Source organism: Salvelinus fontinalis, chromosome 30 (genome assembly GCF_029448725.1).
Source record: "Salvelinus fontinalis isolate EN_2023a chromosome 30, ASM2944872v1, whole genome shotgun sequence".
Classification (NCBI taxonomy): domain Eukaryota; kingdom Metazoa; phylum Chordata; class Actinopteri; order Salmoniformes; family Salmonidae; genus Salvelinus; species Salvelinus fontinalis.
In genome coordinates, this window is record NC_074694.1 from 380,064 (window position 1) to 394,865 (window position 14,802).

Below are 14,802 nucleotides of genomic sequence, written 5' to 3' on the forward strand. Positions count from 1 at the left end.
CTTGGAATTTAGAGTGGTAGAAAGTGGCTTTAGCAGCAGAGACAGAAGAGGAAAATGTAGAGAGGAGGGAGTGAAAGGATGCCAGGTCCGCAGGGAGGCGAGTTTTCCTCCATTTCCGCTCGGCTGCCCGGAGCCCTGTTCTGTGAGCTCGCAATGAGTCGTCGAGCCACGGAGCGGGAGGGGAGGACCGAGCCGGCCTGGAGGATAGGGGACATAGAGAGTCAAAGGATGCAGAAAGGGAGGAGAGGAGGGTTGAGGAGGCAGAATCAGGAGATAGGTTGGAGAAGGTTTGGGCAGAGGGAAGAGATGATAGGATGGAAGAGGAGAGAGTAGCGGGGGAGAGAGAGCGGAGGTTGGGACGGCGCGATACCATCCGAGTAGGGGCAGTGTGGGAAGTGTTGGATGAGAGCGAGAGGGAAAAGGATACAAGGTAGTGGTCGGAGACTTGGAGGGGAGTTGCAATGAGGTTAGTGGAAGAACAGCATCTAGTAAAGATGAGGTCAAGCGTATTGCCTGCCTTGTGAGTAGGGGGGGAAGGTGAGAGGGTGAGGTCAAAAGAGGAGAGGAGTGGAAAGAAGGAGGCAGAGAGGAATGAGTCAAAGGTAGACATGGGGAGGTTAAAGTCACCCAGAACTGTGAGAGGTGAGCCGTCCTCAGGAAAGGAGCTTATCAAGGCATCAAGCTCATTGATGAACTCTCCAAGGGAACCTGGAGGGCGATAAATGATAAGGATGTTAAGCTTGAAAGGGCTGGTAACTGTGACAGCATGGAATTCAAAGGAGGCGATAGACAGATGGGTAAGGGGAGAAAGAGAGAATGACCACTTGGGAGAGATGAGGATCCCGGTGCCACCACCCCGCTGACCAGAAGGTCTCGGGGTGTGCGAGAACACGTGGGCAGACGAAGAGAGAGCAGTAGGAGTAGCAGTGTTATCTGTGGTGAGCCATGTTTCCGTCAGTGCCAGGAAGTCGAGGGACTGGAGGGACGCATAGGCTGAGATGAGCTCTGCCTTGTTGGCCGCAGATCGGCAGTTCCAGAGGCTACCGGAGACCTGGAACTCCACGTGGGTCGTGCGGGCTGGGACCACCAGGTTAGGGTGGGCGCGGCCACGCGGTGTGAAGCGTTTGTATGGTCTGTGCAGAGAGGAGAGAACAGGGATAGACAGACACATGGTTGACAGGCTACAGAAGAGGCTACGCTAATGCAAAGGAGATTAGAATGACAAGTGGGCTACACGTCTCGAATGTTCAGAAAGTTAAGCTTACGTTGCAAAAAAATAAAAATAAAATACAAGATCTTATTGACTAAAATGATATAGTACTGCTGGCTGGTGAAGTAGCCTGGCTAGCAGTGGCTACGTTGTTGAAAGTGAAGCTGGCTAGGTAACCTCGACAATTTCACTAAATTTCTCTAAACTACACAATTATCATGGATACAAGGACAGCAAAGACAACTAGCTAACACTACGCTAATCAAGTCGTTCCGTTGTAATGTAAGTTTCTACAGTGCTGCTATTCGGTAGAAGTTGGCTAGCTAGCAGTGTTGGCTAGGTAGGAGGACGGCAGCGCGGCAGGCGAAAAATAGCTGGCTAGCTAACCGATAATTACTCAAAGCTACACAATTATCTTAGATAAAAAGATAGCAAAGAAAACTATGTAGCTAGCTAACACTACACAAGTCAAGTCGTTCCGTTGTAATGTAATCGTTTCTACAGTGCTGCTAATCGGTGGCTAGCTGGCTAGCTAGCAGGGTTGACTACGTTACGTTACGTTAGGGCGAGAATACCTGGCTAGCGAACCTCAGCGAACCTTGATAACTACACAATTATCACCGATACAAAGACGGCTATGTAGCCAGCTAAGTAGCTAGCTAAGATCGAACAAATACAAATCAAAGATAGCAAAGACAACTGTGTAGTCAGCCAACACTACACTGATCAAGTCGTTCCGTTGTAATGCACTCGTTTCTACAATGCTGCTATTCGGTGGCAAGCTGGCTAGCTAGCAGTGTTGGCTACGTTGCGTTACGTTAGGGCGAAAATAGCTGGCTGGCGAACCTCAATAACTACACAATTATGTTTGATGCAAAGACGGCTATGTAGCTAGCTAAGATCAAACAAATCAAACCGTTGTACTGTAGTGAAAATGAAAATCAGACCGTTGTACTATAATGAAATGTAATGAAAAGTTTATACTACTATTCGGTAGACGGTGGACGTTTGCTAGCTGCTGGGCAGATAGCAGTGTGGACTACGATAGACGACGGAATACGATAATTACGCAATTATCTTTTATACACAGACGGCTAAGTAGCTAGCTAAGAAGAAATTGCTAAGGTTAGACAAATTAAACCGTTGTACTATAATGAAATGTAATGAAATGTAATGAAAATGAAATGAAAAGTTATACTACCTGCAGAGCGAATGCAAATGCGACCGCTCGCTCCAAACCGGATGTCGGTTTGGCAGTTCTATCTTGACGGAAAGTGTTATAGTTGGGTATGGAAATCTCAGAGTTTTTGGTGGCCTTCCTAAGCCAGGATTCAGACACGGCAAGGACATCAGGGTTGGCAGAGTGTGATAAAGCGGTGAGTAAGGCAAACTTAGGCAGGAGGCTTCTGATGTTGACATGCATGAGGCCAAGGCTTTTTCGATCACAGAAGTCAACAAATGAGGGTGACTGGGGACATGCAGGGCCTGGGTTTACCTCCACATCACCCGAGGAACAGAGGAGCAGTAGGATGAGGGTGCGGCTAAAGGCTATCAAAACTGGTCGCCTAGAGCGTTGGGGACAAGGAATAAAAGGAGCAGATTTATGGGCGTGGTAGAATAGATTCTGGGCATAATGTGCAGACCAGGGTATGGTGGGGCACGGGTACAGCGGAGGCAAGCCCAGGCACTGGGTGATGATAAGAGAGGTTGTATCTCTGGACATGCTGGTCTCAATGGGTGAGGTCACCGCATGTGTGGGGGGTGGGACAAAGGAGGTATCAGAGGTACGGAGAGTGGAACTACGGGGTCCATTGCAAACCAAAACAATGATAACTAGCCTGAACAACAGTATGCAAGGCATATTGATATTTGAGAGAGACATACAATAAGGCATAAAGTGATTGCAGGTCATGATTGGGAGAGCTAGCTAAAACAGCAGGTCAGATAACAGCAGCTAGTCGGCTAACACAGCAACAGAAGGTAAAAATGGCGACGACTGGGCAGAGAGGGTCGGATTAACTACACACAGATCCTGAGTTAAGGCACAGAGCCGACAGATAAAACACAAATAAACAGAATGGAGTACCGTGAATTAATGGACAGTCAAGCAGGCATAAGCTATGTAGCCAAGTGATCATAGTGTCCAGGGGCCAGCCGTAGATGAAGTAATGAGGCCTCCACTAAGCTAGCCCGCGGCGTTTAAAGTTAGTAGCCCGGGGGGGTGGTCTGCTCAGACGGAGGGGGTCTGCTCAGACGGAGGCCGGTTGAGGGCACAGCGGATGGGGTATTTGTCTGCAGACCAGACGTGGTCGTGTCGACAGAGAATCCAAGCCGGATGGCGGTGGCGAAAGAGAGGTTGTGAGTTGTGAATTGTGTTTGCTAACTGGTGCTAGCTTCGTGATTCAGACAGCTAGTCATGGGTAGCAAGCTAGCAGAAGATGGAGGTCTGTTTTTAGCCACGCCGTGCAATTCCGTCGGTAGATTAGTGGGGTTCCGTGTGGTAGAGGGGACCAATCCAGTTGTCAAAATAGTTATAGTGGCCTAAGAAGATTGTTCGATAGACCTGTTCAGATAGCAGCCGATATGCTCAAGACAGCTAACGATTAGCGGGCCGCAGTTAGTATATGGACGTTCAGGTTACGTCGCGATGGAGGGGCCGGTTGAAATACTCCCTCGGGCAGATAACGTCGGTATCCCAGTCGTGAAGGCCCGGTGGGGCTCCGCATCGGCAGTAAAACGGGTCCGGATAGGTGATTGTAGCCCAGGAGTGGCTGATGGCACTCTTCAGCTGGCTAGCTCCGGGATAATTGGTGTTTGCTCCGGAATTGATGTTAGCCGATAGTCACTCGGATAGCAGCTAGTTAGCTGCAAGATCCAGGTGTAAATGTCCAGAGCTTGAGGTAAAAATCCGGGGATATGGAGAGAGAAATAGGTCTGGTATGCTCTGGTCTGAGTCGCGTTGTACAAAACTGGCAATAGTTTTCCGAGCTAAAGGATAGCTGATGAGCGCTAGCTGTGGTTAGCTGAACTATTAACGTTAGCTACTAACGTTAGCTTGTGAGCTGGCTAACTTCTGGTTAGCTTGTTAGCTTCTGTTGTAGATTTCGGATACGAGGTGAATAATACTTTTGAGGAAGAAAAAAAACAGATCCGCACCACATTTGGTGAGGTGGGTTGCAGGAGAGTGTTTTGAAGTTGAGTTTTTAAGAAGAAAATAATATATATATAAAAAAGATATGCGAAGAAAAATATATATACACGGGACAAGACGAGGACAATGGACATCTGACTGCTACGCCATCTTGGATTGTTATTAACCTGTGTCACCTCCCAATTCAAATCTTTATCATTGGTAGATGATGATCATGTACCTTGAATCCTTGTCCTCCTAAATGTCAGGGTTGGGGTCAATTCCAATTAAGGTATTTCATTCAAAAAGTAATTAGAATTTAAAACTTCAAAAGTGGAAAATAAATAGCTTTTACTTTTAAGTGTATTGAGACATTTAAAATAGATAATAATTGTAATTTCAATTTACTTCTTATATTGACCCCAGCCCAGAGAAGTATTCCTAGCTACCCCCAACGTTAAAGACCCTGAGAAGTATTCCCAATTACCCCCCAACGTTAAAGACCCTGAGAAGTATTCCCAACCATCCCCAACGTTAAATGCCCAGAGAAGTATTCCTAGCTATCCCCCAACGTTAAATGCCCAGAGAAGTATTCCTATCTACCCTAACGTTAAAGGCCCAGAGAAGTATTCCCAACCATCCCCAACGTTAAAGGCCCAGAGAAGTATTCCCAACCATCCCCAACGTTAAAGACCCTGAGAAGTATTCCCAACCATCCCCAACGTTAAAGACCCTGAGAAGTATTCCCAACCATCCCCAACGTTAAAGACCCTGAGAAGTATTTCTATCTAACCCCAACGTTAAAGACCCTGAGAAGTATTCCCAACCATCCCCAACGTTAAATGCCCTGAGAAGTATTCTTAACTATCCCCAACGTTAAATGCCCTGAGAAGTATTCCCAACCACCCCCAACGTTAAATGCCCTGAGAAGTATTCTTAACTACCCCCAACGTTAAAGGCCCTGAGAAGTATTCCCAACCATCCCCAACGTTAAAGACCCTGAGAAGTATTCCCAACCATCCCCAACGTTAAGTGCCCTGAGAAGTATTCCCAACCATCCCCAACGTTAAGGGCCCTGAGAAGTATTCCCAACCATCCCCAACGTTAAGGGCCCTGAGAAGTATTCCCAACCATCCCCAACGTTAAAGGCCCTGAGAAGTATTCCTATCTGCCCCCAACGTTAAAGACCTTGAGAAGTATTCCCAACCATCCCCAACGTTAAATGCCCTGAGAAGTATTCCCAACCATCCCCAACGTTAAAGACCCTGAGAAGTATTCCTGGCTACCCCCAACGTTAAAGGCCCTGAGAAGTATTCCTGGCTACCCCCAACGTTAAAGGCCCAGAGAAGTATTCCTAGCTACCCCCAACGTTAAAGGCCCTGAGAAGTATTCCTGGCTACCCCCAACGTTAAAGGCCCAGAGAAGTATTCCTAGCTACCCCCAACGTTAAAGGCCCTGAGAAGTATTCCCAACCATCCCCAACGTTAAAGACCCTGAGAAGTATTCCCAACCATCCCCAACGTTAAAGGCCCTGAGAAGTATTCCCAACCATCCCCAACGTTAAAGACCCTGAGAAGTATTCCCAACCATCCCCAACGTTAAAGGCCCTGAGAAGTATTCCCAACCATCCCCAACGTTAAAGACCCTGAGAAGTATTCCCAACCATCCCCAACGTTAAAGACCCTGAGAAGTATTCCCAACCATCCCCAACGTTAAAGACCCTGAGAAGTATTCCTGGCTACCCCCAACGTTAAAGGCCCTGAGAAGTATTCCCAACCTTCCCCAACGTTAAAGGCCCTGAGAAGTATTCCCAACCATCCCCAACGTTAAAGACCCTGAGAAGTATTCCCAACCATCCCCAACGTTAAAGGCCCTGAGAAGTATTCCCAACCATCCCCAACGTTAAAGGCCCAGAGAAGTATTCCTAACTAACCCAAACGTTAAACGACCTACGTCTCCGCCCTCAGGATGTACCCTCTGGCTATCCCACCTAAGCCTAGCTGAGCCGAACGCCTCATAAGCAGAGCTTTTGCTTTTTATTGATCTCTTTTGTTTCCCATAGCTGGAAGGGCACAATATTTTCTCCAACCTGACTTCCAGTGAGTACGAGCAGGTTCTAGAGGTCATCCACAAGGCCATCATCGCTACAGACCTGGCGCTCTACTTCGGTAACCGCAAACAGCTAGCTGAGCTACTGACCGCTGGAGCACTGGACCTGAACAACCACCAACACAGGTCAGAGGTTACACACACATACATACACACACACACACACACACACACACACACACACACACACACACACACACACACACACTGGACCTCAACAGCCACCGGCACAGGTCAGAGGTTACACACACTGGACCTGAACAACCACCAACACAGGTCAGAGGTTACACACACTGGACCTGAACAACCACCAACACAGGTCAGAGGTTACACACACTGGACCTGAACAACCACCAACACCGGTCAGAGGTTACACACACTGGACCTGAACAACCACCGGCACATGTCACAGGTTAAATAAGAACGTTCACACTAAAGAGCTGAACCAAGACAAATCAGACCAAGCTTACTGAGCTACCATGGTTACACATCCACTATAGTTGCTGGAACCGTGCTGAACAGAGCAACGTGAAGAGAGAGTGTTTTGGGTCAGCATCACAGTGTTTTGGGTCAGCATCACAGTGTTTTGGGTCAGCATCACGGTGGTTTGGGTCAGCATCACGGTGTTTTGGATCAGCATCACGGTGGTTTGGGTCAGCATCACGGTGTTTTGGATCAGCATCACGGTGTTTTGGGTCAGCATCACGGTGGTTTGGGTCAGCATCACAGTGGTTTGGGTCAGCATCACTGTGGTTTGGATCAGCATCACAGTGGTTTGGGTCAGCATCACTGTGGTTTGGATCAGCATCACTGTGGTTTGGATCAGCATCACTGTGGTTTGGGTCAGCATCACTGTGGTTTGGGTCAGCATCACAGTGGTTTGGGTCAGCATCACTGTGGTTTGGGTCAGCATCACTGTGGTTTGGGTCAGCATCACAGTGGTTTGGGTCAGCATCATGGTGGTTTGGGTCAGCATCACTGTGTTTTGGGTCAGCATGATGGTAGTTTGGGTCAGCATCACTGTGGTTTGGGTCAGCATCACGGTGGTTTGGGTCAGCAGCACTGGTTTGGGTCAGCATCACTGTGGTTTGGGTCAGCATCACAGTCTTTTGGGTCAGCATCACTGTGGTTTGGGTCAGCATCACAGTGGTTTGGGTCAGCATCATGGTGGTTTGGGTCAGCATCACTGTGGTTTGGGTCAGCATCACTGTGGTTTGGGTCAGCATCACTGTGGTTTGGGTCAGCATCACTGTGGTTTGGGTCAGCATCACAGTGGTTTGGATCAGCATCACTGTGGTTTGGGTCAGCATCACTGTGGTTTGGGTCAGCATCACTGTGGTTTGGGTCAGCATCACTGTGGTTTGGGTCAGCATCACGGTGTTTTGGGTCAGCATCACAGTGGTTTGGGTCAGCAGCACTGTGGTTTGGGTCAGCATGATGGTAGTTTGGGTCAGCATCACTGTGGTTTGGGTCAGCATCACGGTGGTTTGGGTCAGCATCACAGTGGTTTGGGTCAGCATCACAGTGGTTTGGGTCAGCATCACAGTGGTTTGGGTCAGCATCACTGTGGTTTGGGTCAGCACCACTGTGGTTTGGGTCAGCACCACTGTGGTTTGGGTCAGCATCACAGTGGTTTGGATCAGCAGCACTGGTTTGGGTCAGCATCACTGTGGTTTGGGTCAGCATCACGGTGGTTTGGGTCAGCATCACAGTGGTTTGGATCAGCAGCACTGGTTTGCGTCAGCATCACATTGTTTTGGGTCAGCATCACAGTGTTTTGGGTCAGCATCACAGTGTTTTGGGTCAGCATCACTGTGTTTTGGGTCAGCATCACAGTGTTTTGGGTCAGCATCACTGTGTTTTGGGTCAGCATCACAGTGTTTTGGGTCAGCATCACTGTGTTTTGGGTCAGCATCACTGTGTTTTGGGTCAGCATCACATTGTTTTGGGTCAGCATCACAGTGTTTTGCGTCAGCATCACAGTGTTTTGTGTCAGCATCACAGTGTTTTGGGTCAGCATCACAGTGTTTTGGGTCAGCATCACTGTGTTTTGGGTCAGCATCACAGTGTTTTGGGTCAGCATCACTGTGTTTTGGGTCAGCATCACAGTGTTTTGCGTCAGCATCACTGTGGTTTGGGTCAGCATCACAGTGTTTTGGGTCAGCATCACTGTGGTTTGGGTCAGCATCACTGTGGTTTAGGTCAGCATCACTGTGGTTTGGGTCAGCATCACTGTGGTTTAGGTCAGCATCACAGTGTTTTGGGTCAGCATCACTGTGGTTTGGGTCAGCATCACTGTGGTTTAGGTCAGCATCACTGTGGTTTGGGTCAGCATCACTGTGGTTTGGGTCAGCATCACTGTGGTTTGGGTCAGCATCACTGTGGTTTGGGTCAGCATGACGACAGTTAGAAAATACTAATAGAGTCAGGGGCCAACTACATTCATTCTCATGCATCTGGAAATACAGTGCATTCGGAAAGTTTTCAGACCCCTTGACTTTTTCCACATTTTGTTACATTACAGCCTTATTCTAAAATGGATTAAATAGTTTTTTCCCCTCATCAATCTACACACAACATCCCATAATGACAAATCAAAAATATCACATTTACATAAGTATTCAGACCCTTTCTTTAATCAGTACTTTGTTGAATCACCTTTGGCAGAGATTACAGCCTCGAGTCTTCTTGGGTATGACGCTACAAGCTTGGCACACCTGTATTTGGGGAATTTCACCCATTCTTCTCTGCAGATCCTCTCAAGCTCTGTCGGGTTGGATGGGGAGCATCGTTGCACAGCTATTTTCAGGTCTCTCCAGAGATGTTCGATCATGTTCAAGTCCGGGCTCTGGCTGAGCCACTCAAGGACATTCAGAGACTTGTTCCCGAAGCCACTCCTGAGTTGTCTTGGCTGTGTGCTTAGGGTCATGTGTAGATTGATGAGGGATTTTTTATTTATTTAATCCATTTTTAGAATAAGGCTGTAACGTAACAAAATGTGGAAAAAATCAAGGGGTCTGAATACTTTCTGAATGCACTGTAGATATAAATAAATCATAAATAAATAAAAACAAATACTTCTCTTTCCCCAGGGACCGTGTGATTGGTCTGATGATGACAGCATGTGACCTGTGTTCCGTTACCAAGCTGTGGCCAATCACGAGACTCACAGCCAATGACATCTACGCTGAGTTCTGGGCCGAGGTACAGTAGTATAACTCACTACACTCAACCACCACAAGGGTTCTTTGTTTGTCCCCAAAAGATAACCTTTTTAGGTTCCGGGTAGAACACTTTGGTGGTGAAAGGGTTCCACGTAGAACATTGTATTAGCGGAAGTGTTCCACTTGGAACAAATACACTATTCTTTTCAGAGGGTTCTCCTATTGGGACAATTGAAGAACCCTTTGTAGTTCTAGGTAGCGCCTTCTTTTCTAAGAGTGTACTACAATACTACTGTTGTAAAGAGTTCATCAATTCATTAATAATGAATGATTATGAATGAATTCTGAATGAATGGATTATGACAAAGGAATGAATCATAGTACTCAAAAGATCATCAGGTGTCACTTTGTTTTGGTCTCAATAACCTCTTCCATTCTACCTCTTCTCTCTTCCTCCTCTCCCTTCTCTCTTCCTCTCCCTTCTCTCTTCCTCTCCCTTCTCTCTTCCTCTCCCTTCTCTCTTCCTCTTCCTCTCCTCTCCCTTCTCTCTTCCTCTCCCTTCTCTCTTCCTCTTCCTCGCCTCTCCCTTCTCTCTTCCTCTCCCTTCTCTCTTCCTCTTCCTCGCCTCTCCCTTCTCTCTTCCTCTCCCTTCTCTCTTCCTCTCCTCTCCCTTCTCTCTTCCTCTCCCTTCTCTCTTCCTCTTCCTCGCCTCTCCCTTCTCTCTTCCTCTCCCTTCTCTCTTCCTCGCCTCTCCCTTCTCTCTTCCTCTCCCTTCTCTCTTCCTCTCCTCTCCCTTCTCTCTTCCTCTCCCTTCTCTCTTCCTCTCCTCTCCCTTCTCTCTTCCTCTCCCTTCTCTCTTCCTCTTCCTCTCCTCTCCCTTCTCTCTTCCTCTCCCTTCTCTCTTCCTCTCCCTTCTCTCTTCCTCTTCCTCTCCTCTCCCTTCTCTCTTCCTCTCCTCTCCTCTCCCTTCTCTCTTCCTCTCCCTTCTCTCTTCCTCTTCCTCTCCTCTCCCTTCTCTCTTCCTCTCCCTTCTCTCTTCCTCTCCCTTCTCTCTTCCTCTTCCTCTCCTCTCCCTTCTCTCTTCCTCTCCCGTCTCTCTTCCTCTCCCTTCTCTCTTCCTCTTCCTCTCCCTTCTCTCTTCCTCTCCCGTCTCTCTTCCTCTCCCTTCTCTCTTCCTCTTCCTCTCCCTTCTCTCTTCCTCTTCCTCTCCCTTCTCTCTTCCTCTTCCTCTCCCTTCTCTCTTCCACTCCTCTCCCTTCAATCTTCCTCTCCTCTCTTCCTCTCCTCTCTTCCTCTCCTCTCCCTTCTCTTTCTCTCCTCTCCCTTCTCTTTCTCTCCTCTCTTCCTCTCCTCTCCCTTCTCTCTTCCTCTTCTCTCTTCCTCTTCTCTCTTCCTCTCCTCTCTTCCTCTCTCTTCCTCTCCTCTCCCTTCTCTTTCTCTCCTCTCTTCCTCTCCTCTCCCTTCTCTCTTCCTCTTCTCTCTTCCTCTTCTCTCTTCCTCTCCTCTCTTCCTCTTCTCTCTTCCTCTCCTCTCCCTTCTCTTTCTCTCCTCTCTTCCTCTCCTCTCCCTTCTCTCTTCCTCTTCTCTCTTCCTCTTCTCTCTTCCTCTCCTCTCTTCCTCTCTCTTCCTCTCCTCTCCCTTCTCTTTCTCTCCTCTCTTCCTCTCCTCTCCCTTCTCTCTTCCTCTTCTCTCTTCCTCTTCTCTCTTCCTCTCCTCTCTTCCTCTCTCTTCCTCTCCTCTCCCTTCTCTTCCTCTCCTCTCTTCCTCTCCTCTCTTCCTCTCCTCTCTTCCTCTCTCTTCCTCTCCTCTCCCTTCTCTTTCTCTCCTCTCTTCCTCTCCTCTCCCTTCTCTCTTCCTCTTCTCTCTTCCTCTTCTCTCTTCCTCTCCTCTCCTCTCCCTCCTCTCTTCCTCTCCCCTCTCCTCTCCTCTCCTCTCCTCCCTCTTCCCCTTCCTCTCCGCTACAGGGGGATGAGATGAAGAAGATAGGTATACAGCCCATCCCTATGATGGACAGAGATAAGAAGGAAGAGGTTCCTCAGGGGCAGGTAAGAACCACACACACACACACACACACACACACACACACACACACACACACACTGGGAACATTACCTGGGCTGCGTCTCATTCTGGCAAGATGCCCCCCCCCCCCCTCTGCCCTTGTTCCCGCCCCTTTACTGACCTGAGACAGGTATAGGTGGAAACATCAGCAACAACAGCTCCACTGCACATAGTTTCCATCCTCTTGCTTTCCCATCCAGCCCCATCAGATCTGTGACGGGGACATTTTGTAGGTCAACCACATGATTTCTCCTTGTCTGTTTCTCTAGGTGGGGTTCTACAATGCTGATATAATCCAACCACATGATTTCTCCTTGTCTGTTTCTCTAGGTGGGGTTCTACAATGCTGATATAATCCAACCACATGATTTCTCCTTGTCTGTTTCTCTAGGTGGGGTTCTACAATGCTGATATAATCCAACCACATGATTTCTCCTTGTCTGTTTCTCTAGGTGGGGTTCTACAATGCTGTTATAATCCAACCACATGATTTCTCCTTGTCTGTTTCTCTAGGTGGGGTTCTACAATGCTGATATAATCCAACCACATGATTTCTCCTTGTCTGTTTCTCTAGGTGGGGTTCTACAATGCTGATATAATCCAACCACATGATTTCTCCTTGTCTGTTTCTCTAGGTGGGGTTCTACAATGCTGATATAATCCAACCACATGATTTCTCCTTGTCTGTTTCTCTAGGTGGGGTTCTACAATGCTGATATAATCCAACCACATGATTTCTCCTTGTCTGTTTCTCTAGGTGGGATTCTACAATGCTGATATAATCCAACCACATGATTTCTCCTTGTCTGTTTCTCTAGGTGGGGTTCTACAATGCTGATATAATCCAACCACATGATTTCTCCTTGTCTGTTTCTCTAGGTGGGGTTCTACAATGCTGATATAATCCAACCACATGATTTCTCCTTGTCTGTTTCTCTAGGTGGGATTCTACAATGCTGATATAATCCAACCACATGATTTCTCCTTGTCTGTTTCTCTAGGTGGGGTTCTACAATGCTGATATAATCCAACCACATGATTTCTCCTTGTCTGTTTCTCTAGGTGGGGTTCTACAATGCTGATATAATCCAACCACATGATTTCTCCTTGTCTGTTTCTCTAGGTGGGGTTCTACAATGCTGATATAATCCAACCACATGATTTCTCCTTGTCTGTTTCTCTAGGTGGGGTTCTACAATGCTGATATAATCCAACCACATGATTTCTCCTTGTCTGTTTCTCTAGGTGGGGTTCTACAATGCTGTTATAATCCAACCACATGATTTCTCCTTGTCTGTTTCTCTAGGTGGGGTTCTACAATGCTGATATAATCCAACCACATGATTTCTCCTTGTCTGTTTCTCTAGGTGGGGTTCTACAATGCTGATATAATCCAACCACATGATTTCTCCTTGTCTGTTTCTCTAGGTGGGGTTCTACAATGCTGATATAATCCAACCACATGATTTCTCCTTGTCTGTTTCTCTAGGTGGGGTTCTACAATGCTGATATAATCCAACCACATGATTTCTCCTTGTCTGTTTCTCTAGGTGGGATTCTACAATGCTGATATAATCCAACCACATGATTTCTCCTTGTCTGTTTCTCTAGGTGGGGTTCTACAATGCTGATATAATCCAACCACATGATTTCTCCTTGTCTGTTTCTCTAGGTGGGGTTCTACAATGCTGATATAATCCAACCACATGATTTCTCCTTGTCTGTTTCTCTAGGTGGGATTCTACAATGCTGATATAATCCAACCACATGATTTCTCCTTGTCTGTTTCTCTAGGTGGGGTTCTACAATGCTGATATAATCCAACCACATGATTTCTCCTTGTCTGTTTCTCTAGGTGGGGTTCTACAATGCTGATATAATCCAACCACATGATTTCTCCTTGTCTGTTTCTCTAGGTGGGGTTCTACAATGCTGATATAATCCAACCACATGATTTCTCCTTGTCTGTTTCTCTAGGTGGGGTTCTACAATGCTGATATAATCCAACCACATGATTTCTCCTTGTCTGTTTCTCTAGGTGGGGTTCTACAATGCTGATATAATCCAACCACATGATTTCTCCTTGTCTGTTTCTCTAGGTGGGGTTCTACAATGCTGATATAATCCAACCACATGATTTCTCCTTGTCTGTTTCTCTAGGTGGGGTTCTACAATGCTGATATAATCCAACCACATGATTTCTCCTTGTCTGTTTCTCTAGGTGGGGTTCTACAATGCTGATATAATCCAACCACATGATTTCTCCTTGTCTGTTTCTCTAGGTGGGGTTCTACAATGCTGAAATAATCCAACCACATGATTTCTCCTTGTCTGTTTCTCTAGGTGGGGTTCTACAATGCTGATATAATCCAACCACATGATTTATCCTTGTCTGTTTCTCTAGGTGGGGTTCTACAATGCTGATATAATCCAACCACATGATTTCTCCTTGTCTGTTTCTCTAGGTGGGGTTCTACAATGCTGATATAATCCAACCACATGATTTCTCCTTGTCTGTTTCTCTAGGTGGGGTTCTACAATGCTGATATAATCCAACCACATGATTTCTCCTTGTCTGTTTCTCTAGGTGGGGTTCTACAATGCTGATATAATCCAACCACATGATTTCTCCTTGTCTGTTTCTCTAGGTGGGATTCTACAATGCTGTTGCTCTCCCATGTTATACTACCTTATCTGAGCTCTTCCCCCCGTCTGGCCCTCTTCTACAAGCCTGCAGGTGAGTTACATACAATACACACACTATATAGTACATGGACTAACACACCATATAGTACATGGACTAACACACCATATATTACATGGACTAACACACCATATATTACATGGACTAACACACCATATATTACATGGACTAACACACCATGTATTACATGGGCTACACACCATATATTACATGGACTAACACACCATGTATTACATGGGCTACACACCATGTATTACATGGGCTACACACCATATATTACATGGACTAACACACACCATATATTACATGGACTATACACACCATATATTACATGGACTACACACCATATATTACATGGACTAACACACCATATATTACATGGACTAACACACCATATATTACATGGACTAACACACCATATATT

The 14,802-nt window shown here is 46.8% G+C and overlaps 1 protein-coding gene across 3 annotated transcripts in view; it reads left to right on the forward strand.

Annotated features, from left to right (window-relative positions):
• The window catches only part of LOC129828537 (cAMP and cAMP-inhibited cGMP 3',5'-cyclic phosphodiesterase 10A-like), a 194,090-nt gene that overhangs the window by 178,168 nt on the left and 1,120 nt on the right, over nt 1–14,802 (forward strand). For all 3 annotated transcript variants that reach the window (XM_055889551.1, XM_055889554.1, XM_055889553.1), the window contains exons 18-21: nt 6,403–6,575; nt 9,542–9,653; nt 11,578–11,658; nt 14,323–14,411. In XM_055889551.1, coding sequence (XP_055745526.1) covers nt 6,403–6,575; nt 9,542–9,653; nt 11,578–11,658; nt 14,323–14,411 — 455 coding nt within the window. The remainder of the gene's footprint in view (nt 1–6,402; nt 6,576–9,541; nt 9,654–11,577; nt 11,659–14,322; nt 14,412–14,802) is intronic.